This window comes from Anomaloglossus baeobatrachus, chromosome 9 (genome assembly GCF_048569485.1).
Source record: "Anomaloglossus baeobatrachus isolate aAnoBae1 chromosome 9, aAnoBae1.hap1, whole genome shotgun sequence".
In the NCBI taxonomy this organism is placed as follows: domain Eukaryota; kingdom Metazoa; phylum Chordata; class Amphibia; order Anura; family Aromobatidae; genus Anomaloglossus; species Anomaloglossus baeobatrachus.
Window position 1 is genome coordinate 118285176 of NC_134361.1, and position 26970 is coordinate 118312145.

The window sequence follows — 26970 nt, forward strand, 5'->3', positions numbered from 1 at the left end:
TCAGAGGCATGGTTGCACTCACCTCTGCTGCCATCGCACCCGACACGGGATTTCAGCTCAGTGCGCATGGTCCTCGGACTTCTGGTCATGCGCACTGTGAAGTCAGATGTACGTATCCTGGCTTCAAACTGAAGTAGTGCGCATAAGCGGAAGTGCCGGAGACTTCTGATCATGCATACTGAGCCTATGCACAGCGTTCTGAGGCGGTGACAATGGACACAGATACACACGACACTGCTGATGATGACGCTGTGCAATGGGCGTTGAATAGCATGTTAGCACACCCCTGTGGGCGTACTAAACATTCTGAGAGGGCGGACTAAGTGCAGGAACTAACGCCCTTGTGACTAGTCCCTGGCCTCATTAGCCTATTATAAAGGATCTTTAGAAATACTTTTTCTAAAGATCTCTTTATCTATGCCACTAGATACAGGAATGGTTAGGCAAAGATTAGCAATATACACACAGAACTGCTCGTGGTGCTGGGTGCATATTGCACCTGATAGGGTTAATTAAAGGGAACCTATTACAAAATATTTCAAAATACATATCCAGAAAAGAAAAAAAAAAAAAAGACGACAAAAAAGGAAAAGGTTTAATTTTTCAAAGTAGTATATAACAGAGGGGGAAGGGGGAGGGGGAAGGGGGGGGGCGGACATTCCAGACTTTACTATGGCTCGCGATTTTTAATTTAGTCAGTTAGCATTTTGTATCGGAGTTTATTATATAATAAATGTACATATGGATGAAACAAAAACAGGAGGTCATCAGAGAAAAAAAAAAAATACAATATTTAGAGCTCCAATCCAACTGTGTTTTTCTTTTTCTACCACTGGAGTGGTATTAATAATGCAAGTTCTTCGCCACCACCTTCTTTTATAAGCGCTGCTCCAGTTGGTCTCCAGTAGTTTGCGACCGACCGAATCACTCCAGTGTTTGCTGGGCGATGCAGGAGTCACAACTCAATGAAAGTCTATGAGTGGCAGAACAAGGCCCCCATAGACTTACTTTGGGAGCTTGTGACCAATACCTCTGACGTCCATTCAGTCAGAAGTGGAGGTCACAAGATGGCGACACAGGACCAGCGTGATGACAGGAAGATTTGAAGATGGCAGGTAGTGAGTAGAATACAGGGATCTGACATTAGTAGCACCACTCCAGAGTTGCAATAAAAACAAAATGCTGGAGTGGTCCTTACAGACTCTACATTTACATTCCATCTACATTTAAAAAGGCTAGCAAGATATTTATCAAATTTACAAAAACAAAAATAGAGATGACACAGTAGAAAAAGAATGTGTGGTAACACTGTCTTCATTCAGTTCTGGTTATGTGACCATTTTGTAAACGTCCTCTTTGTCATTTCATAGGCCAAGAAGAGAGCAGCATTGGAGGGGAATGACCTGATGATCGTGGGCAGTAGTCCACTATACAGAGTGAGGAATCCTGTATGTGGAAATTGTAGACTGTTAGAAAGTGTAACTGTCATTTTACATGTTTATTCCACATATACATATACTGTATTACAAAGTTGCATATTTTCATGTGTACTATTGATTTATGAAATAAAAACTAAAATGATGGGTTCTCTAAGCTTTGTGTATTTCATAGCCGCTACTTTATAAAGCACATCCATCCTCCGCCGGCCACCATGAACAGTGAGGTATGTGCGCGTCTCTGTGCATTCATCAGCATGTTAGTACGCCCACAAGGGTGTACTACCATGCTACGTGGGCCGACTAGCTAAAGGAACAAATGCCCTTAGGACTAATCCCCGGCCTCATTAGCATATAATATACGATCATTAGAAATACTTTTTCTAAAGATCTCTATATTAGTGTATACAGGGACGGTTAGGCAGGGATTAGTAATATACACCTAGAACTACTCGTGGCTCTGGGTGCATATTGCACCTGACAGGTTCACTTTTACTATTTTCTGCACAAGAAAAACTGACTAGACAGTTTTACATATGGAAACGTTTTAGATGACAACATAGTATCGGAACCAGTGACATAACTTGAAGCTTGTGGGCCCCAATGCACAAGTTCCAAAAGGCCTCAAATTATCACAGTTTTTTTATAGATATTGTCTTCTCCTATTGGCCAAAGGAACTTATTGGTTTGGTCTTCAAAAAATGCAGCGTTTTACAGTTCCAGCAAAGTGGATGGAATTTATAGAAATCTCCTGCCCACTTCGCTTCTTTTTTAACTTAGCGGAAACTGTCCTGCGGTGCGGGTTTCAAATCCGAAATATGGCAAATTTCTCTTATGGGTACATTGAGTTTTCTGTGCAGATTTTCCCAATAGACTTGCATATCAAAAATCCATGTAATCAACAGATAAATAGATCGATAAAGTTCTGTCAAAGCCAAATATAAAGAAGTATAAAAACAAACCAGCATTGTTTCAAGCATGACCACACCGAAAAGAGACAAAAACTGCAACGTCAAAAACAAAAAAATGCAAGTAGGAAAATGCACACAAAAACTAATGTAAAAAAAATGCAAGTAAACTAATTTACAAAATAGGTACTGAGAGAGTGCAGAAATTTTGCAACACCAAAAAACTGACCAAACACTCATTGTGGGAATGTATCCTAACCGTTACACCCCTGGATGTAAAAGTTAATAAAATATTCAGGGGGAGAAAAAAAAAATAAAAAATAAATGAATAAAATCGGCTGAATTTGGACAAATTCTTCATTACTCGCACCCCAATGAACTTTGTGTATTAAATACTAAATTCACAAAGGGCATTTTAGTTCATTTTTTGTGTGGATTTTTTAGCAAAATCCTATGTAGATTCAAACATGAACAAAAATATCATAGAATAATCTCAAGTTTCACTATTTTGTTTATCTATTCCTGGTTTAAGCTAAAAAAAGATCGTCCTTCAGGAGCTTATTACTGAAAACAGGAGGGTCAGGTGTTGGAGTTTCTTTTAAAATTACTGCTAGTTTTAAATGTTACACAGTAAATAAACTATTATGTTGTACAATAATGCAGAAATAAAGCATAATTATGAGTCTTATATAATGTCTTATAGGGTGTGTTGTGTTTTTTGCAGCACTTATTTTTTGCACCCGATAGCAGGAAAAACACTTGATACAATATGTGCTGTTTTCTTGTGGTTTTACATGTATTAGCTTTTCAGTGTTTTATGTGCAGTTTTCATTGATTAATTTAAATGGATGAAAAGAGCTGAAAGAACTTCGGTGCCTTGGTAAAAACACAGCAGGGCTAAAAAAAAAAAAAAAAAGCGTGTGCATGAGATTTCAGAAATCTCAGATTATTCTTGTCCTGTAAAATGATGCATACTTTATGCACCAAATACACTGCAAAAACGCCACGTGTGAATAAACTTTAACTATTATAATATTATGACTAAAACAATAAAACAAAAAGGTAAAGATTAAAAGGGGTATAGAGGGTTTCATAAAGATTGGGTTTGGTTTCATGGCCCAATTCTTATGTTCCCTAACATTTATTGGGAGAAACTGCAGAGACCCCAATACTCATCAGATGGACAGAGTTTGTACAAAATTGACAGGTTCTACCGATGTAGAGACAAGCAAGTATTTACAAAAATGTACAGAAATCTGGCTGCTCACCTTCTGTCTTCAAGATGTGCAAGAAGAGCATAATGAAACTTCCAGTGGGAGATGCTAAAGATAAAACCTGAATTCTTGACTTCACAGAATCCACTGGATATACAGAGAGCCAAAAAAAGGCCCCACCTACCCCTCCACTTACGGTGACCACCAGTGCACCTGCAAATACATACAGTCATGTCTTAGATACAACCTCATAAGGAATCAAAATCACAGAGTTCACTTCTTACCCATTACCTGGTTGATCTTGGGAATTTCGATTTAGAATACGACTGCTCAGCTCATATCCACCAAAAAAGAAGAAGTACCCTGGAATTTCCCGAAGCCATGTGCTGCTGAGTCCACGGAAAAGGCCATAAATACCTTCCGTTTTTAAGATATCACGAACAATGGAATATGGTGTACTAAAGTATTAAAAGAAAGATGTGAGGAGACAAATTGAAGAAAAATCACTGGTCAATATGTACTTTGGTTGGCAATCCAGAAGAGTGAAGGCTGTTTCACATGCAGCGACATCGCTAGCGATCGCACCCGCCCCCGTCGTTTGTGCATCATGAGCAAATCGCTGCCTGTGGCGTACAATATCGCTAGTAGGAGTCACAAGCACTTACCTTCCTAACGATGTCGCTGTGACCGGCGAACAATCTCTTCTTTAAGGGGGAGGTTCATGCGGCGTCACAGCGACGTCACACAGCTGGCGACTAATAGAAGCAGAGGGGCGGAGAGCAGCCGCATTAACAACACGCCCAACTTGTTGCCGGAGGACGCAGGAATACTGTAGTTAGTCGTTCCCGGGGTGTCACACGTAGCAATGTGTGCTGCCTCAGGAACGACAAACAACCTGCATCCATAAACGAGCAACGACATTTTGAAAATGAACGACATGTCAATGATCAGGTGAGTAATTTTCATAGTTAGCGGTGGCTCGTAGGTGTTACACGCAACGACGTCACTAAGAACGCCGGATGTGCGTCGCGAATTCCGTGACCCCGACGACATATCGTTAGATATGTCGTTGGGTGTAAAGCGGCCTAAGGCTATGTCCGCACGTTGCTTTTTACCTTTTTTGCTGCTTTTTCAACTGCAGCGTTTATGCCAAAATGGTTGTGTTCTGCTTTTCAAGCAAAGACTTTGTAGTGCAAAACCCAAATGGCAAAAACAATTGACATGTCTGAGTTTTTGACCAAAGTTCTGCAACAAAAAGGCTGCAGTTTGAACTGCATAGTGTGGACAAGAAACCCAAATTCCCATAGACTTTGCTTGAAAAGCAGAACACAACCATTTTGGCATTAAACGCTGCAGTTGAAAAAGCAGCAAAAAAGCAGGTAAAAAGCAACATGCGGACATAGCCTTAAGGCAAGGTGCATATCTGCATTGGAAAAAAAATACTGCTGTATGCTGCACTACTTATTAGGGTACGCTCACACGAGCGTGAAAATCGGACGAGTGCAATGCGAGAAATTCTCGCATTGCACTCTGACCAATGTTAGGCAATGAGGTTGAGCTGTTGGTCAGCTTTTCTCGCATCCAGATTCTGGATGCGAGAAAAGCGGCAGCATGCTGCGTTTTGCTGCTACCGCCGTATCTCTCGCACCCATTCAAGTGAATGGATGCGAGAGATACATCGGACTGCACTAGGATGTTATCCCAGTGCAGTGCGATCTACGCACATGCTGACAGTGGAGGAGATGGGAGGATTAACCCCTCCCTCTCCTCCGCAGCGCCTGCACTCAGCTTCACAGCTGTGACCCGATCGCAAGATCGGGTTACAGTCGCATGACACCCGGCTCACGCTCGCAGCAGAGCCTGAGCCGGGGGACATTAGCATATCGCATCCGATGCTCTCGCATCGGATGCCATACGCTCGTGTGAGTCCAGCCTTAAAAGCAGAATAAAGAAAACGTCCAAGTTCCAGGATGCTAAATTTTAAAGGCTTTATTTCTAGTTGTATTAAAAAAAAAAAAAAAATAAAAAATAATAAAAAAAAAAAAAAAACATGTAGAGGCACAACAGAAACATAAATTGTGTTTTAATGGACAAAGACGACTTTTAATACTATAGTTGATACACCAGTGTTCTTTGCGTGTCAAGCCTACAATTCTACAATTATAAAAAGAATACCTAAAAGAAAAATGCTCGCTGTCTCAATAATATAAAACTAAATAAAATTCAATGTTTGTGTGCTGATCAGGCACAACGCTGGGAATTCACATGTAAGAACGGATCAGTTTCAGACCGTGGGAGCCACTTCTGGCTCTTTGACACCACAGTTGCTGAACAATCTCCAATTTGTTTTTGTCGTAGGCTGATCAAAAGTGAATTTTTTGGGATATTCTAATTGACCACTTTGGCCATTGATGGCCTTAATTTTAGTATAGGACACATATGAAATTTGTAATTTTTGTCATGGATATGTTCATTATGGGAGTTCAGATTGTTTTGTATCTAAATATGAATTGCATTTTTTAGAATATACATTTACTTCATAGAGTCATTTATGGTCATCATTTTCATAAATCTCCCACAAACCCATCATGGATTATAGTGGTAGTTTAAACATATAATTAAAAAAAATAATACATACCGTATATGACCTTAAATGATATATTGATATTTTATATAATAGAGTTCAATTGGTTTATAAATGGAATCAATTATAAATTTATATAGAATCAATGTATTTTATGGTTTTAGAATATTTTAATACATGTCAAGTGTGTTGTAATTCCATCACCACAGCTATAAAAGGTTGGGCCTGTCGGTGTGCATTCATCCAACTGAGGAATGGGAACGGCTGTCCCCAAAACGCTTAGTGCGTTTATTAAACTTCGATTTTTCTTTCATTGAATGCTGTGTTGCAGTGCCTGGCTTTCATTGGTCCTTTTTTTGTAACCAGTTCTTCCAAGCCTACAATTAGGACTTTTCAAAACAAGAAGAAATAAAGCATCTGAAGTTTTATCCTCTGGGGCTGAAATGCTCTCTTAATTTTTCTATATTCAGAACCCCAGGTTAGAGCAGGTTCCCTGCACTGAGGAGCTTTGCTCATCTGAATCTGATGAGCTGGAAATCCAACATTTTTTACAAAGGCCCTGAAGAAAGCATTCAGTGAAAATATGTATCCACAGTAAGACATCCTCCCTCAATAAGCTGCATAACTGTGTAGATGTCTCTACTAAGTTTACTGGTTGCCACCAAGCCTTGTCACAACCATAAAGAGCGATTCATTATTGCATTTCTGACAGTTTTTTGGTTAAAAAGACACAATTTGGCACAAATGTACACCAGTGCACCTGTAGTGATTTTAAGTATGCCAGTTATTCAGCGACATTTTCTGCATCATTTTGCAAAACAGACTTTTAGGGCTGCTTCTCACTTGCGAGTTTCTCGCATTAGAGCAATGCGAGAAAATCTTGCATTGGAATCGGACACATATTAGTGAATGATTCAGCTCTCATCTGCGATTTTTTTCTCAGTCCGAATCGGACTGAGAAAAAAAATCGCAGCGTGCTGCTTTTTTGCGAGTTTCTACTGCGAGTCTCTCCAATGCAAGTCTATGGGAGCGTGTAAATAATCGGATGTCACGGGACGGCACTCACACCATCCTAGTGACATCCGATTTTCTAAATACATTTCTCGCATGTTTCCTAAAACACTGGAAACGAGCGATGTCTCACAATGTCTGTCAATTACTATTCTCTGTCAGTCAATCTCTCCCTCTCGGTCTCTATTCTCTCTCTGTCGGTCCGTCACTATCTCTGTCCCTCTCTCACAGTCTGTCGGTCATTTTCCCCTCCTCTCTCATACTCACAGTTCCCCGATCTCCGGCGCGGCGCTGCACGGCTTTCTCACTGCTGCGGCGGCTTTTACTATTTTGAAAAAGCCGGGCGCTCATTAAACAATCTCGTATTCCCTGCTTTCCCCGCCCACAGGCGCCTATGATTGGTTGCAGTGAGACACGCCCCCATGCTGAGTGACAGGTGTCTCACTGCACCCAATCACAGCAGCCGGTGGGCAGGTCTATACTGTGCAGTGAAATAAATAATTAAATTTAAAAAAATGGCGTGCGGTCCCCCCCAATTTTAATACCAGCCAGATAAAGCCATACGGCTGAAGGCTGGTATTCTCAGCATGGGGAGCTCCACGTTATGGGGAGCCCCCCAGCCTAACAATATCAGCCAGCAGCCGCCCAGAATTGCCGCATACATTATATGCGACAGTTCTGGGACTGTACCCGGCTCTTCCCGATTTGCCTGGTGCATTGGCAAATCGAGGTAATAAGGAGTTAATGGCAGCCCATAACTGCCACTAAATCCTAGATTAATCATGTCAGGCGTCTATGAGACACCCTCCATGATTAATCTGTAAGTTACAGTAAATAAACACACACACACACACACACACGAAAAAATCCTTTATTAGAAATAAAAAAACACAAACATTCCCTCATTACCAATTTAATAAGCCCCAAAAAGCCCTCCATATCCGGCGTAATCCACGGACCTCCAGCGTCGCTTCCAGCATGAAGGAGACAGGAGCTGCAGAAGACACAGCCGCTCCGGTCACCTCCAAGCAGCAAATGAGGTGAGTAGCACGATCAGCTGAGCTGTCACTGAGGTTAATCGCGGCCACCGCTGGATCCTCCAACAGTGACAGCGGGTAACCTCAGTGACAGCTCAGCCGATCGCGCTACTCACCTCAGTTGCTGCTTGGAGGTGACCGGAGCGGCGGTGTCTTCTGCAGCTCCTGTCACCTTCATGCTGGAAGCGACGCTGGAGGTCCGTGGATTACGCTGGATATGGAGGGCTTTTTGGGGCTTATTAAATTGGTAATGAGGGAATGTGTTTGTATTTTTTATTTCTAATAAAGGATTTTTTCATGTGTGTGTGTGTGTTTATTTACTGTAACTTACAGATTAATCATGGAGGGTGTCTCATAGACGCCTGACATGATTAATCTAGGATTTAGTGGCAGCTATGGGCTGCCATTAACTCCTTATTACCCCGATTTGCCAACGCACCAGGGCAAATCGGGAAGAGCCGGGTACAGTCCCAGAACTGTCGCATATAATGTATGCGGCAATTCTGGGCGGCTGCTGGCTGATATTGTTAGGCTGGGAGGCTCCCCATAACGTGGAGCTCCCCATCCTGAGAATACCAACCTTCAGCCGTATGGCTTTATCTGGCTGGTATTAAAATTGGGGGGGACCGCACGCCATTTTTTTTATTTATTTATTTATTTATTTATTTCACTGCACAGAATAGACCCGCCCACCGGCTGCTGTGATTGGGTGCAGTGAGACACCTGTCACTCAGCGTGGGGGCGTGTCTCACTGCAACCAATCATAGGCGCCTGTGGGCGGGGAAAGCAGGGAATACGAGATTGTTTAAGGAGCGTCCGGCTTTTTCAAAATAGTAAAAGCCGCCGGAGCAGTGTGAACGCCGTGCAGCGCGGCGCCGGGGATCGGGGAGTATGAGAGAGGGCTGCTAACTTCAGTCACTCGGGGGATTAGTGGTCACCGGTGAGTCCTTCACTGGTGACCGCTAATCAGGACGCGGCACAGACAGAGCCGCAGCATGACAATGAAGTCGGGTGAAGTTCACCCGAGTTCATTCTGATTGTGCGGCTCTGTCTGTGTCTGCTGTCATCTGCCATTCAGCTCTGCTACATGGCTGTCTGTGTCTGCTGTCAGCGGTCATGTAGCAGCGCTGAATGGCAGATGACATAGTAAAAAATACGCATTACACACGCATTACACACGCTAGTAAAATCATTAAATTATTCAGAAATAGCATCGCACTTGCGTTGCACTCGCACCTAACGTGAACTAAAATCAGCCGAGTTTTTTTCAGCCCAGTCGGACAGATTTTACTCGCATAGATGTGTTTCCAGCCTTACTGGTAGGAGGTTGCAAAACCAGTTCAAGATAGAAAAAAAAAGGCACTTTTGGGTTTTGTGCAAAATTCTTTAAGCGCTTACACAATTTTGATAGATTTGTCAAAAAAAAATAAATAAAAAAATCTGACTTTAAAAACCGCAAAGAATTAACTAGGTCCCTATAGTTTTCTTAACCTGACAAAGTACAGCATAAATAATTAATTGGTCGCCTTATCTAAGTCAGCGGATTTTAGAAAATCAGAAAAACGGTGTCCATCAATACTGCAATTATATGTAGACTATATATATATATATATATATATATATATATATATATATATATATATATATATATATATATATATATATATATATATATATATATATATATATATATATATATATATATATATATATATACACACACACACACACACACACACACACACACGTAGAGAAATAAATATTGAACACATCACCAATTTTCAAAGTAAGTATATTTCTAAAGGTGTTGACATTAATTTCTCATCGGATGTGGGTAACAACACATCCAAGCCACAAAGGCCAACAAATCAAACCATAGATGTCCATAGATTTAGTTAGGTGGAATAATGAGAAATGGCATAGGGAAGAAGTATCGAACATGCTCACTGAAAATTTATTTAATACTATGTATAAAAGTTTATTGGTGAGGACAGCTTCAGGATGCCTCCTGTATGGATAAACTAGTAATATGCTTGCTCAGATATGATTTTGGCAATTCTTCCTCACAAACATACTTCAAATCCTGAAGGTTTAGTTCCTTCCATAAATTTGCTATTGGATTCACGTCAGATGATTGGCTGGGGCCAGGGATGGAATGAGGGGTAGGCAGGGCAGCACCTCCAACCTTTAAAAGATGGTGGGACCTGGTCTTCCATGGAGATTATAGCTCTAGCTTTGCTCCAGTGAACTGTAGAATGCCATTTGGTGTGCTATGGAAATATCCTTGTTGTTGGTTTATTTCCTCCCTGTACTTTAAATTTTCCCTGTGCACATATTGTCTTTACCCCTGTGTGTGCTTGCAGTCCACACAGGGGTTTTCTCAGGTCTGTCGGTTTTTGTGGGATTCATCACTCATGTCCCGGCCATCCCCGGGGAATATTAGACCAGTGTTGTTCAGGAGTTAGGGCTACGCTGGCGGTCCAGACTTCTTTGCCATCGGAAGTACTTCTGGAATAAAGGACAGCTTAGGATCCCTGGCCTGAGGGCCAGTCTAGGCTATTCTTAGCTACCGTGTCACACCCCATAATAGGAGCTCTGGAGAGTATAAGGAAAAAAAGAGGAGCAGAGGCGACTGCCATGGTGTAGGCTATGGTTCATAAAAAGGTAGACAATGTGGCGGTTAGAGCTCATAATGGCAGACAGTGTAGTGTAAAATGATCCTTAAGGCGGACAGTGTGGAGGCTATACACCATTGTCGGTTTATTTAGAGCATAATATGGACAGATATTACAGAGAAGGTATTTTAATAAAACTTATTTTTAACCCCTTAACGACCCATGACGTACTGGGTACGTCATGGATCGTGTGCCGGTAAGCCCCGCCCCCTGCCGCCGCCGGAGATCCGCGCACATATCAGCTGTTATCAACAGCTGACATGTGTGCCTGCTAGCCGCGGGTGGAATCGCTTCCACCTGCGGCCATTAACCCCTTACATTTTGCTGCCAAAATCTGGCAGCGATATGTATATGGGTGCCGCCACGACAGTCACTTACCCCGCCCCCACCAGAAGTCACGTGACTTTCGATGGTTGCCATGGTAGCACAGGGTCATGTGATGACGCCTGTAGCTAACATGACTCACTTCCTCTCAATGCCGGAATACAGCCGGCATTGAAAGTAAAGCAGCAAATCTGCAGTTCTCAGCTCTGTAGCTGAGATCTGCAGATAGTGCAGAGCGATCAGATTGCTATAGCCCCCTAGGGGGACTAGTAAAATAAAAAGAAAAAAAGTTTTAAAAAATTAAAAAAAAATAAAAAACCTAAAAGTTCAAATCACCCCCCTTTCACCCCATTGAAAATTAAAGGATTAAAAAAATAAAAAAATATACACATATTTGGTATTGCCGTGTTCAGAAATGCACGATCTATCAAAATATAAAATCAATGAATCTGATCAGTAAACAGCGTAGCGGCAAAAAAATTCCAAACGCCAAAATTACGTTTTTTTGGTCACCGCAAATTTTGCGCAAAATACAATAACAGGCGATCAAAACATAGCATCTGTGCAAAAATGGTACCGTTAAAAACGTCAGGTCGAGACGCAAAAAATAAGCCATCAATGAGCCTCAGATCCTGAAAAATGAGACAGTTACGGGTTTTCGAAAATGGCGCAAAACGTGCGCCACTTTTTTTGGACAAGCTTGTGAATTTTTTTTAACCCCTTAGATACAAGTAAACCTATACATGTTTGGTGTCTGCAAACTCGCACCGACCTGAGGCATCACGTAGATACCTCAGTTTTACCATATAGTGAACACAGTGAATAAAATATCCCAAAAACTATTGTACGATCACACTTTTTTTGCAATTTTTCCGCACTTGGAATTTTTTTGCCGTTTTCCAATACACTATATGGTAAAACTTATGGTTCCATTTAAAAATACAACTCGTCCCGCAAAAAACAAGCCCTCATATGGAAAGATTGATGGAAAAATAAAAAAGTTACACCTCTCGGAAGAAGGGGAGCAAAAAACAAACGCAAAAACGGAAAGTGCCCGGGGGCTGAAGGGGTTAAAGGGCACTATGTCGGGATGTGCTGCAGAAGACTGGAGAAGAGGGAATCGGTCGAGAAAGCGGTGGATGTGAAACGTCAATTTGGCATCTGGACAAAATGGAGGAGAAAAGAAACAACTCAACCAGGAGAAGATGTCCTTTATAAGGTATCTGGATATAAAGGTTTCATCAATACTGTGGTTCCTGTATAGTCTAGAGTTTGATAATTACTGATAACTCCCAGCAGCTCTTTTCCATGGATAATGACATACTGGGAGTTGTACGTTCATGGGATACAAATGTATATAGGACTGACTTGAAATAACAATTGAATGCTATACTAAGCTTGGTGATGTATTCATGTAAATGATGGTGTTTTGGGTGACCTTTACATGTACTGAAGATGGGGTTTTTTTTTTTTTTTACGGACGATGGTTTCAGTGATGTATTCATGTGGTGATTGGGTTTCTAGTGACCCATTTGCTGATTATGGTTCTGGTGCTGTAGATATGTACCATTGATGTCTCTGGAATTCTATTTATGTACTAATGATTCTTTTGTTTCGTATTCATGTTGAATACAGCACCAGAAACATCATTAGTACATGAATAGACCACCAGAGCCGTCAGCAGTATATGAATACTGCACCAAAACAACCATCAGTACATGAGTACAACACAAAAACCACCATAAGGACAGGAATATGGCACCAGAACCCCCATCAGGTTGGTTGCAAACTGTATTTATTGCATGATGGTGTGAGGTAAATCCAGAGATATGACAATAAATCATGATATTCAAGTCATGTCAGTAAGCCCTCTCCTGGTGTCACCCCCCCCCCCTTTCCTTCCCACAGCTCCTTCAATCAAAAGTTACCACAGGGATAACTGGTTTGTTTAGCAGATAGGTGTCAGAGGAACTGGTCTGTGTTCCACTCACCCAGCAGAAGGCAATCTGCTTTGAAATGGAGATTAGATGAGCTGTGAACAATGGACACAGGATGATCCCCTGCTGTGACCCTGTAACAGGAGTTTGTATCTCATTACCAGGCTTTGGAAGCCACCAGACAGAAAGACTCCGGTAAAATATGGTTAATATCTCGTAAGCCATCTTTCCGATAAATACGGCAACCATAAAAATGATGTATCCGCATGCGAACGATGCTGGCACACCTTTTTTATGGGAGTGGGACCTTGGGAAGTACCCCAGGCATGCTATCGGCCAGTGGGGAACTAGCAGTCAAGCCAGGAGTCCTCTCGTTTTGCAGCTAAATTCATAACTGTCACAATGAGAGCATTGGCATCCGCCTACGACGTTCCCAGGCAAAGTTATGGCCAATATCCCCTTTTTGGATATTATCCTGACTCCAGCCAGGGGTGGAGCAGTGCTCCCTCTGAGGTCACTAAGGTAGGCAGGGACAGGAATTAAGCCAGGATTCATATCCCCAGTTCGGACATTTTAGCTTGTTCTTTGCTCGGGGATCGGAGTCTGGGAAGACCTGTGAGGGAGTTCCTGGAAACCTGGTCTATGGCACCCCCTGTGGCCAGACGCACAAGGTAACTGCTTGAACTGTATGCCTGTTTGTAAACCATGCTTTATCTGTAACTGTACTTTGACCTAACTGTATATTCTGTAGTTCCCCTATTGAATATATTGTAGTTTCTAGTGTGGCTTAGGCCGATTAAATTATATAATTATTCTTGGGTTGTTCTGTTATCTCGATCGTGAATCCCACGTCTGTGTGTTCGACTAATAGTTACCGTAAATCGGTTGGTGGCAGCGAGTTTGTGCTAAGGATCATTGTGGGGCAGCCAGTGAAATTCGGGGAGGTTTTTATATATTCCGTCCGCGGAGGTCGGGGGAATATATACCCTACTCTCACTGGGGACCCTTCAATAATCAGCATAAGTAGAATAGCGGTCCCCTTGCTTATTGTCTGGCAATTCCATAATTGGCCTGACTATAAGAGGGGCGCTAGAGAGCGCGTCATGTGCTCTGTCTGTTGGTCGGGAGGTATAAAGGAGGGGCATGATTCCCACTTGTTACCCCCAGATTGTGACATTGGTGGCCAGCACGGGGGTTTTCTGAGTGACCCCCCCGGCTGTTCGTGACATATTGGTGGCAGCAGTGGGATCGAGATAATAGTGTGTGTGAGTGTGAGACCCATACTCCCAGACACTAAAGACTGCCAGCAGCAGCTGTGGCTGCTGGGGTCTTCAGACCAGACCAACACTAGAGTGTCAGAGTGCAGATACAGTGGGGTGTGTGGGTGCATCAGGTGTCAGTTCTGTGTCAGTGACCAAAGTCTGCAACAATGGTTGAGAGCACCAGGAGCAAAGCCAAAGGAATGGCCAATGCTCAGACCAGAGACGATGAGGAGGTTGTCCACGAGCCCTCCAAGAGCCTGACGCCAGAGAACAGCTCTGCAGAGGACATCGCACAACCTGGCACTTCCGGACAAGCTTAAGAGCAGCTCACCCATATGCCCTCAGGGAGCCAGATGCTAGCCCTCTGCTCTGAAAGGGACAGTGAATCACCTGGCTCTGCAGCGTGTCGCAGATCCCCATTTGCCAATCCCTCTGGCCTGAGAGGTGCAGAGGCCCTCCTTCAAGCTGCCCTGGCCAGGCTTATAGCTGGAGACCGGGATACACTCATGGCAGAGCATGGGCGTCTTGCAGTATGTGAGGCTGAGGCTGCGGAGCGGCAGGCAGTGCGTGAAGAGCGACAGCAACAGGCAGAGCGTGACCACCAGCTGCGGCTAGCTCAGCTCCAGCCCTCATCATCCACCCGTGACCTTCGAGACGCCAAACTTCCAAAGGTCCGTGTTGAGGACTTCCCAGTGCTGGAGAAGGATGGAGACTTGGACTCCTTCCTGACTGCTTTTTAACGGACTTACCTGCAGCACCATCTGGACAAGGACCAGTGGGCCAAATACCTGACCCCCCATTTAAGGGGTAAGGCCCTGGATATCCTTGGGGACTTGCCTGCTGAGACAGATCAGGGCTACGACACCATCAAGCGGGCCCTGATCCAACAGTACAACCTCACTCCGGAGTCCTACCGCAAGAAGTTCCGGAGCCTACAGAAGGGACCAAAGGACTCCTGGGCTGACCACCGGCGGGCACTTGCCCGAGCTGCCGACCACTGGACCCAAGGCCTGCAGCTTACCACCGGACCGGAGATCCTGGACTTGTTCATCACGGAGCAACTCTTGTGGAACTGCCCTGAGGATCTCCGCCAGTTCATCCGAGACCAGAAGCCAAAGGGGTCCACGGCTACAGCTGCCCTGGCAGATGACTACACCAATAATCGGGCCCCTGAGGCCAGGAGAGCGGCCGCCAGCAGCACCTGGAGAGGGGGGTAAGATGAATGCTGCGACTGCCCCACCTGCCCCTAGACTGCAGGGGTGTCCCCCTCAACTCCCCTCTCCAGGCCCATGGCAGAACCAAGGCGCTGCCACCAGTGCAACCAACCTGGACACTTCAAGGCCATGTGCCCTCAGCGTCCCAAGGCCCCGGCCCCGTCCTTGTCCCAAGGGCCGCCCAAGGTGTATTGTGTGGGTGGGGGTGGTGGTAGGTCCCTGGACAACTTCCAACCTGTCACCATGGGACTGCGAAACGGCGCCACTGAGGTGACTCTGGTACGGCCTGAGATGGTGTCCCCCAAGACTTGGTACCTGGAAAAACCCTCGCTGTCTCCGGGATTGGAGGCATTGACCCGGTGCTGCCCGGCGCCGGCCTTTATTTGGACTGGGGCGCAGGACGAGGGGTGAGGGAGGTGGGGGTAACTGATCGTATCCCCGAAAATGTGTTACTTGGGACAGATTTGGGGCAGATAACGTCCCAGTTTGAGCCCCCCCCAAGGGCTGAACCTTCAGCCAGTACTGACATGCCTCCTGATAATTTTAATGTGTTATCTATGAATGATGTAAGGGAGGAGGGGGTTGGAGAGGGGTGTGACAATGCCTCTACAAGTGATCAGCCAGTGAGCTGGGATCTGTTGCCCTCTGCAGGGATAAGCAGAGAGCAGGGTGCTGCAGGGGGAGAATCAGTGTGTGGGGTGGGTGCTACCACAGCAAATGTGGGGTCCCCAGGGATTTCACAGTGGGGTTCTGTTGCTGCAGGGGGGGGGAACTGGCAGGTGAGATTGGGGCCGGTCCAGGAGCGGAAGTGCTCCCAGGTAAGATCTCGGTGCAGGGTTCCCCCACAACCGGGGTGTCAGGAAGCCAGGTAGGTCTGCCTGAACCTGCGACTTGGTCAGGAATGGAGGAGGAGCAGGCATGACCCACGGTCACCCGCAGTCGGAGTGCTAGAAGCCAAGGGGCCTCCCGGAGGTCCGATAGCTCTTCCCCTTCTGACCAAGTGGCAGCAGAGTCAGGCGAAGGCCAGGACACAGGTCCCAGGGTACTGACCGAAGATGTGACAGTTTCGTCGATTCTGGCCACATCTAGTCAGGGGTTTCAGGCAGCGTTAGAAGCTGATGATAGCCTGAAAGCTCTTAAGGAGCAGCCGGCACAACCTCCCTCGGACTCTGACCCGGAGCGAGTGGTCTGAGACCAAGGACGGCTGTACCGGGTCACGGTCCAGCAGGGTTCACCGGAGGCGTGGCCCAGGGACCGACAGTTGGTGGTACCCTATCCATTCCAGACGGAGTTGTTGTGGATCGCACATGAGATTCCGATGGCCGGACACCTAGGGATCGCTAAGACCAAGGCCAGGTTAAACCAACATTTCTACTGGCCAAAAATGGGGGCCGATGTGGTTGCCTACTGCCGTTCGTGTGACATCTGTCAGAGAGTGGGGAAGGCGGGGCCACGCCCCAAAGCCCCACTGGTATCTCTGCCCATCATCGATGAGCCTTTCAGGAGGGTGGCTGTGGATCTGGTCGGCCCGCTGGCCATCCCCAGCAGCTCCGGGAAACGCTTCATACTGACGGTAGTGGACTATGCCACCCGGTACCCTGAAGCAGCGGCCTTGTCATCCATTCGGGTTGATAAGGTGGCCACCGTATTGCTGGAGATTTTCTGCCGAGTGGGTTTTCCCCAGGAAATGGTCACTGCCTGGGGGACCCAATTCATGTCACAGCTTATGGAGGCCCTCTGTAAGCAAGTCCAGGTGCGACATCTGGTGGCCAGCCCATACCATCCACAGACTAATGGCCTGTGCGTGCGGTTCAACGGCACCTTAAAGCAGATGCTTAAGATGTTGGTCGACTCCCATGGGCAAGACTGGGAGCGGTATCTCCCACACCTGTTTTTTTCTTACCGGGAGGTTCCACAGGCCTCAACGGGATTCTCACCTTTTGAGCTCCTGTACGGGCGACGTGTGCGGGGCCCCCTCGCTCTGGTGAAAGAGGTATGGGAAGGGGATTTGGCCACCCCTGGAGTGTCGGTTATCGAGTAGGTCATGCGCTTCCGGGACAAAATGCAGGCCTTGACGCAGCTGGTACACGACAATATGGCTCAAGCCCAGGCCGATCAGAAGCGTTGGTATGACCAGAACGCTTGTGAGATGATCTACCAAGTGGGTCAAAAAGGTGTGGGTACTGGTCCCCGTATCATAGGACAAGCTTCAGGCAGCCTGGGAAGGCCCATACCTCGTGTACCAGCAGCTCAACCCTGTAACGTACCTGGTCACCCTGGACCCTGCCCGTGGAAGGCGGAAGCCCTTCCATGTGAACATGATGAAGGCACATCATGAGCGGGAGGCATGTGTGCTCCCAGTGTGCAACCTGTCCGAGGAGGGAGAGGCGGAAACCCTCTTGGATATGCTAGCCCAGGTTAGGGCAGGTGGATCCATTGAGGATGTGGAGGTTGGCCACCAGCTCTCGGAGGACCAACGGTCCCAGCTGTGGGCCACCCTACACCCCTTCCGGGGGTTGTTTACCAACCAGCCTGGAAGGACTGACTTGGCCGTCCACCATGTGGACACTGGGGATCATCCCCGAATCCGGCATTCAGCATATCAGGTCTCCCTGGAGGTGCAGCAACACATGCGCCAGGAGATTGACGAGATGCTGAAGCTGGGGGTGATCCAGGCATCCAACAGCGCTTGGGCCTCGCCTGTAGTGCTCGTCCCTAAGAAGGACCGAACCACTCGGTTCTGTGTGGACCACAGGGGGCTCAATGCTGTCACGGTCGCCGATGCGTACCCAATGCCACACATCGATGACCTGCTCGATCAGTTGGCCGGGGCTCAATACCTGACCATCATGGATCTGAGCCGGGGAAATTGGCAGATCCCCCCCGACTCGCAGGGCCAGGGAACGCTCTGCCTTTATTACCCCATTTGAACTGTACGAGTCCACGGTGATGCCATTCGGGATGAGGAATGCCCCTTCCACTTTCCAGCGGATGGTCAACACCCTGCTCAAGGGACTTTAAGGGTACGCGGCCGCGTACCTGGATGACATTGCCGTCTTCAGTCCCACCTGGGAGGACCACCTAGAGCATCTAGCACAGGTGCTCAGGTGGATCCACCAGGCAGGTTTGACCATCAAGCCGGGAAAGTGTCAGCTGGCCATGAGCGAGGTCCACTACCTGGGACACCGGGTAGGCGGGGGAGCTCTGAAGCCCGAGCCTAAGAAAGTGGAGGCCATCGCATCCTGGCCCACCCCCAGGACCAAGAAGCAGGTGATGTCCTTCTTGGGGACCGCCGGGTACTATAGGAGGTTTGTTCCACGCTATAGTAGCCTGGCGAAGCCCCTGACGGACCTCACCAGGAGGAAGCTGTAGTACAGACCGACGCCAGTGACTTCGGCCTCGATGCGGTGCTCAGCCAGGTGGACTCTGCAAGCCAAGAGCACTCAGTCTTGTACCTGAGTAGGAAGCTGTTATCAAGGGAAGTGGCCTACTCCACAATGGAAAAGGAATGCCTAGCCATAGTGTGGGCTCTGCAGCATCTGCAACCCTATCTATACGGGCGCCACTTCATCGTGGAGACGGACCACAATCCCCTTAGCTGGTTACACACCGTCTCCGGGACGAATGGGAGGTTGTTGCGATTGAGCCTTGTGCTCCAGCAATACAACTTCACCATTCGCCACAAAAGGGGCCGTGACCACGGTAACGCAGACGGGCTGTCCTGATAAGGAGAGGTCGCGGACGGGCGCACATCGGAGTGTGCTGCCCCCTAGCGCCCTCAAAAGGAAGGGGGGGAGGTGTGAGGTAAATCCGGAGATATGACGATAAATCATGATATTCAAGTCATGTCAGTAAGCCCTCTCCTGGTGTCACCCCCTTTCCTTCCCACAGCTCCTTCAATCAGAAAAGTTACCACAGGGATAACTGGTTTGTTTAGCAGATAGGTGTCAGAGGAACTGGTCTGTGTTCCACTCACCCAGCAGAAGGCAATCTCCTGTGAAATGGAGATTAGATGAGCTGTGAGCAATGGACACAGGATGATCCCCTGCTGTGACCCTGTAACAGGAGTTTGCATCTCATTACCAGGCTTTGGAAGCCACCAGACAGAAAGACTCCGGTAAAATATGGTTAATATCTCGCGAGACATATTTCCGATAAATACGGCAACCATAAAAATGGTGTCTCTGCATGCGGACGATGCTGGCACACCTTTTTTATGGGAGTGGGACCTTGGGAAGTACCCCAGGCGCGATATCGGCCAGTGGGCAACTAGCAGACAAGCCATGAGTCCTCTCGTTTTGCAACTAAATTCATAACTGTCACAATGAGAGCATTGGCGTCCGCCTACGACATTCCCAGGCAAAGTTATGGCCAATATCCATTTTTTGGATATTATCCTGACTCCAGCCAGGGGTGGAGCAGTGCTCCCTCTGAGGTCACTAAGGTAGGAGGGGACAGGAATTAAGCCAGGATTGATATCCCCAGTTCGGACATTTTAGCTTGTTCTTTGCTCGGGGGTCTGAGTCTGGAAAGACCTGTGAGGGAGTTCCTGGAAACCTGGTCTACGGCGCCCCCCTGTGGCCAGACGCACAAGGTAACTGCTTGAACTGTATGCCTGTTTGTAAACCATGCTTTATCTGTAACTGTACTCTGACCTAACTGTATATTCTGTAGATCCCCTATTGAATATATTGTAGTTTCTAGTGTGGCTTAGGCCGATTAAATTATATAATTATTCTTGGGCAGTTCTGTTAACTCGATCGTGAATCCCACGTCTGTGTGTTTGGCTAATAGTTACCGTAAATCGGTTGGTGGCAGCGAGTTTGTGCCAAGGATCATTGTGCCAGTGAGATTCGGGGAGGTTTTTATATATTCCGTCCGCGGAGATCGGGGGAATATATACCCTACTCTCACCGGGGACCCTTCAATAAATCGGCATAAGTAGAATAGCGGCCTCCTTGCTTATTGTCTGGCAATTCCATAATTGGCCTGACTATAAGAGGGGCGCTAGAGAGCGTGTCACATGCTCTGTCGGGAGGTATAAAGGAGGGGCGTGATCCCTGCTTGTTACCCCCCGATCGCGACATAGGTGGCCAGCACGGGGGATTTCTGAGTGGCCCCTCCGGCTGTTCGTGACAGACGGACGTTATTACGTCATATGTATTTTGTATCAATAATGGGATCTGTTTAGTTTCTATTAGGGTATCTGCCAAATGCTGGACACTTTAATTGAATCTAATTAGCCCCTGTTACAGATGATATTAGTTTCCATGACTGACCTTGGGTCTGACATTATAATATAAGATGTCAGGGATGGATATTGCAATTTGTCCCTTGCATTGTGTAAATGGTTCCTAAACAATCAAAGATTCTATATATAACTTGGAAAAATGTACTCCCTGTTGATCTTCTTCACATCTAAAGTACATCAATATGTTTACTTTTGCTAGTATTTTTTGCCCTGTGCACCAAAATACTTTGCTCCAGCACTGGCTGAGCCATTCTAGCAGCTTTATTGTCTTTCTCCAAAACAAAGATTATAATTAATTACCAGTAATTGGATTTTCCAGAGCCATGACAGCACTGTGCATGAGAGAGTGTAACTGCACCCCAGAACAGGAAACTTATCTGAAAATAAAAAGGTGCAGCACCTCTTCAAAGCCCCAGTGTGTTGTTAGAGGAAACTGCCTCATTAATAGACATATCCATCACAATACAAGGAAAAAAACCCATTATGGATAACATCCACCACCAACCCAGGAAGGGAACTAGCATTCGGCTGTCATGGCTCTGAAAAATCCAATTACCAGTAAGCAATTATTTTTTCCCTTCCTATGATAGCACCGTACATGAGAAAGTAAAATTGAGGAACTTCAGGGTGGAACCACCGCAGAGAGCACCTTCTCCCAAAATGAGAGATCAGAAAGCCCCAGATCCAAACGATAGTGCATGAAAAAGGGGAGGGTGATTTGATGACCACATCACGGCCTTACAGATCTGCTCTACCGAAGCGTTGGCCCTTTCTGCCCAGGAAGTGGATATAGCCCTAACCATTTGGGTGGGGGGCTGTTCTGAAGCAGAATAAGCCAAACTAATGGCCTCCCTCACCCACCTAGCGATAGTGGACCTAGTTGCCACTTTCCCTCTATTCGGCCCGCCAAACATTGCGGATGATTTTCACCAGAGTTCTGTTATCCATAAGTATCTCAGGACACTTCCCCTGACATCCAGGGAATGGAAGACCCACTCCCCCTGAGATTTAGGTATGTCACAGAAGGATGGCAATATTATTTCTTGGCTTCTATGAAATTTGGAGTTAACCTTAGGTAAAAAGGGCGGGTCTGGTTTTAGAACTTTCCTATCATCCAAATCTATGGTGAAGGGAGGGTTAATAGATATGGCTTGTAGCTCACAAATACACCTGGCTGATGTTAATGTCACCAACAGACAAGATGGGTTCAAAAAGGAGCTCCTGCGAGGGCATTCAGTACTAAATTAAGATCCTTGTTGGGCAGCTTAGGGCTGCTAGTGGCCTAGAAGCAAAGAGAGCCCTGATAAATATGCACACCCATGGATGGTCAGCAATTTTCTTATCGAAAAGTACGCTTAGGCCTATAACCTGTACTTTTAGGGTGGTGGTAGAGATGCCTCTTTCTAACCCTTTCTGCAGAAATTGTAATACCTCAGCTAGCAGGACCTGCTGCTGTTAATTGGATAATCTGCACCCTGAGAACTCTAGGAATTTGTTCCATATTGTTGTGTATTTGGTAGAAGTCACTTTTTTCCTACTGCGGAGAAACGTAATAGAAAAAGTTCGGTGAGAATCCCCTGGCTGCTAGAAGGTCTATCTCAAGTTCCATGCTGTCAAGTGTAACCATTGTACTCAAGGATGAAGGATCGGCCCCTGAAAAAAATAGATTGTGTGTGTCTCTGACAGTATCCAGGGGTTCAATACTGACAATGTTCTCAGCCATGTGAACCAGGTCCTTCTTGGCCAGAAGGAGGCAATCATGATGACCCCGGCATTCTCCCTTCCAATTTTCCTCAACACTAGTGGGAATGCGTATGCTAGTTGGAAGTCCCATCTCTGCAGGAGCGTATCCACTCCCTCCGGCCCTCTTCTTGGGTCTAGGGAAATAACCTTTCTAGCTGATAATTCTCCTGGGTTGTGAAAAAGTAATTTCTGAGCTTCCCAAATTCAGGCAGATCTGCCTGAAAACCTCTCAGTTCAAGGTCCATTTGCCCTGTCACAGTGTATGATGGCTTAGGTAGTGGGCAACGATATTGTCTGAACCTTTTAGGTGTCATGTCGTGAGTGACAGCAGGTTCCTCTCTGCCATTCTGAAAATTTTCTCTGTCTCCTGCATCAGGGATCTTGACCTGGTGCCTCCTTGGTTGTTTAGGTAGGCCACAACAATGCTATTTTACAGAAAATTACCACATTTTCACCCAATGATCTTTCCCAAGACTACCTGTATCTCTCCAGTCACTGCAGCTAGTTCCTTCAAATTTGAGGAGCTGTCCTTTAAAAAAAAAGTACTGGCCCAAAAGACGGGCTCCCTAACCCACTAGGCTGGTGATAACTATGGGTTTTTTCATTAACCACTGGGGACTCCTTTCCTCAGATTCTACCCGTCCAGCCACCAATCTAGTGACCTTAGGATTTTTGCTGACAATTTGAATGTGTGTTCCAAACCCCGTTCTGCCGCCTGAAAGGATAAAATCCCTGAAGACTTCTTGTGTGGAATTTTGCCCACTGAATAGCAGAAATGGGCTCTATGACTACTACTAACAAGGACATAGCTTGTCTCTCGGTGATTTTTGGCCACGTCTGAGCGAATAGGATTTTCCACTTTATTATTTTGGACATTTTTTCTGGTGGGAGAAAACATTACTGTATCAAGTCCAGATTGAGTCCTAAAAGTATCTGAACCGAAGCAGTTTTTTTTCTTGATTTTGCCTCATTTATCAATCACCCTAGCACTGACAGTACAGACGTGACCTGGCTGACAATTGTTGAACAATCCTTTTCCGACTTTCCCACTATCAACATTTCATCCAGAGATGGGATTATTAAAATGTCCTTTTTCCTTATGTAGGATGTAATGTCCGCTGACCTCCGGGTCTTCATCTTTCTACTTTTATGTAGCGATTCAGAGATCTTAGATTGAAGATGGTCTGAAGAAACAGTTTTAGGTTTTTCTTTTTGTTACTAGGAATAGGTTTCTGTAGTAATTGGTTCCTACATACGATTCTGGCACTGATCAATACCTGTGTTTTAAAAATAAGAAAAATTTACCGCTCTAGAGCCCTCTGATTTTTGGGAGCTACTTGGGAATTTATTACCAGCTATGTAGGGAGGGAAGAAAAGGTTAATTTATGACATAGGGATACAGTCCTTAATACCCACCCAGAGGCCGAAAGAGCGGCCCACTGAGGATAAAATTGTTTTAGCCTTCCCCCACCCGAACTCTGGTGTCATTGCGTTTTGCCATTTCTCCCGATCTGAGCGGTGCTGCTCTGATTGGGAGAAATGAATGAGCGATCAGACTGCTGATCCTTCTAGCCCCCTAGGGGGACTAGTAAAAAAAAAATAAAAAATAAAAAAAAGTTATACATTTTTTTAAAAAAATATAAAAAAAAACTCGAAAAACTAAAAAAAAAATTCAAATCACCCCCTTGAAAATTTAAAAAGGGTTAAAAAAATAAAATCTATACACACATTTGGTATCGCCACATTCAGAAATGCCCGATCAAAATATAAAATCAATTAAATCTGTTTGGTAAATGTTGTAGTGGCAAAAAAATATAAAAATAAATAAATACAAAAATTACTTTTTTTTGGGTTGCCGCAAATTTTGCGCAAAATATAATACCAGGCAATTAACCCCTTCACGACCTTGGACGGATCTATCCGTCCAGGATCGTGTCCCGTTAAGCCCCGCCCTCTGCCTCAGGCAGGCGGCGTGGATCGGCACACATATCAGCTGTTTTCAACAGCTGACATGTGTGCCTGCTAGCCGCGGGTGGAATCGCTTCCACCCGCGGCCATTAACCCCTTAAATCTTGCTGCCAAAGTCTGGCAGCAAGATTTAAATGCGCGCGGCCATGTTTGTTACTCACCGCCGCCCCCACCGGAAGTCACGTGTGTTATCACGTGACTATCGGTGGTTGCCATCGTAGCACAGGGTCATGTGATGACGCCTGCTGCTACGATGTTTCACTTTCATTTTCCCTCGGCCGAGAGCAGAGGGAAAACCAAAGTGACTGAATCTGCTGATTACAGCGGTATAGCTGTGATCAGCAGATAGCGATCAGCAATCGGATTGCTGATCGCTATAGCCCCCTAGGGGGACTAGTAAAATAAAAAAAAAAAGTAAAAAAAAAAGTTTTAAAAAAATTAAAAAAAAACAAAAAACCTAAAAGTTCAAATCACCCCCCTTTCCCCCCATTGAAAATTAAAGGGTTAAAAAATAAATAAATATACACATATTTGGTATCGCCGCGTTCAGAAATGCCCGATCTATCAAAATATAAAATCAATTAATCTGATTGGTAAACGGCGTAGTCGCAAAAAAATTCCAAACGCCAAAATTACGTTTTTTGGTTGCCGCAAGTTTTACGCAAAATGCAATAACAGGCGATCAAAACGTAGCATCTGCGCAAAAATGGTACCATTATAAACGTCAGCTCGAGACGCAAAAAATAAGCCATCACTGAGCCATAGATCCTTAAAAATAAGAACGCTACGTGTTTCGGAAAATGGCGCAAAACGTGCGCCACTTTTATTGGACAAACTTGTGAATTTTTTTTAACCCCTTAGATACAAGTAAACCTATACATGTTTGGTGTCTACAAACTCGCACCGACCTGAGGCATCACATAGATACCTCAGTTTTACCATATAGTGAACACAGTGAATAAAATATCTCAAAAACTATTGTACGATCACACTTTTTTTGCAATTTTTCCGCACTTGGAATTTTTTTTGCCGTTTTCCAGTACAATATATGGTAAAAGTGGTTTCATTTAAAAGTACAACTCATCCCACAAGAAAACAAGCCCTCATATGGCAAGATTGACAGAAAAATAAATTTGTTATGGCTCTTGGAAGGAGAGCCAAAAAAAAACAAAACACGAAAAACAGAAAAATCGGCTGAGGGTGAAGCGGTTAAATGTGCTTGAACATGCTTTATATTCTACAATGGAGTCTTGCATGGTAAGCATGCATACAGGCTATAGAGGTTGAGTGCATTACTTATTGTTTTGTTTTAAACAGTTGTATCTGTGGATTCCAGGTCTTTCTGTAGTTCTCCACAGGTGTCCTTGGCTCTTGGACAATTCTTCTGTTAATTCTTTTCACTCCTCTGTCTGAAATATTGCAAGGAGCATCTGGTTGTGTCGGATTATGGCCACAACATTGCTCACTTGAATCTTCAGTAGTTTGGAAATTCTTGTGTAACCCATGGTATCAGTAGATTTGGCAACAATAAGGTTTTGAGACAGATCACTTTTTTTTTTTTTTTTTGCAGTTTTGGAAGACATTCCCTTTGGATTAGATCAATTTTCACAGAACAGTTTTTAATTAGGGTAGTTTGTTGGTTTGGCATCAAGCAATTCATGAGATGTAAAGACATCACAGCACATAAGTGGTGAGGAAAATAAATGTATTAGGAACTTTTTCATATGTTATGAACATAATATGGAAAAAAGGTGATTAAGATATGATCAGTCTATAATATCCTCAGTTGTGCATAGCTTAATAGGAAGTGTTACGGTTTACAATACATTAATGAGTTTGGTGCATTGTTACTAAACTCCTTCTTGGATACATTATATAAATAGGAATATGTATGATCTTATTTTCTTCTCTTGAGTATTAATACATTTAAGTTATAGTGCAAATTTTGTGCATTTTTTCTTCAATTGAATGAGCATTAAATCAAATTCCTTTTTTCTTTTTTAGAATATCTGTTTATTTCCTGATGGAAACCCATAATTTAATATTTAATTTACAATATGGATGGAATTTTAAAGAGGAATGTTTATATTGTATGAAGAACATTTATGCATAATATTACTGTATTCTTAGCAAGTTATACCTTTCCATCTTTTTTCTTTGGTGGACATGTTATTGCAAATTGTGAAAGTATACAGTCATATGAAAAAGTTTGGGCACCCCTATTAATGTTAACCTTTTTTCTTTATAACAATTTTGGGTTTTTGCAACAGCTATTTCCGTTTCATATATCTAATAACTGATGGACTGAGTAATATTTCTAGATTGAAATGAGGTTTATTGTGCGAACAGAAAATGTGCAATCCGCATTTTAAACAAAATTTGACCGGTGCAAAAGTATGGGCACCC

At 44.9% G+C, this 26970-nt stretch overlaps 1 protein-coding gene across 1 annotated transcript in view; it reads right to left on the reverse strand.

Moving 5' to 3' along the window:
* Nucleotides 1-1318: 1318 nt before the first annotated feature.
* LOC142251841 (mitochondrial ornithine transporter 1-like) overlaps nt 1319-26970 on the reverse strand; it is a 56160-nt gene continuing 30508 nt past the window's right edge. Inside the window, exons 7-9 of the mRNA XM_075324889.1 lie at nt 3850-4016; nt 3613-3771; nt 1319-1446 (exon numbers count right to left, since the gene is read on the reverse strand). Of these exons, the coding sequence (XP_075181004.1) occupies nt 1319-1446; nt 3613-3771; nt 3850-4016 (454 nt within the window). The remainder of the gene's footprint in view (nt 1447-3612; nt 3772-3849; nt 4017-26970) is intronic.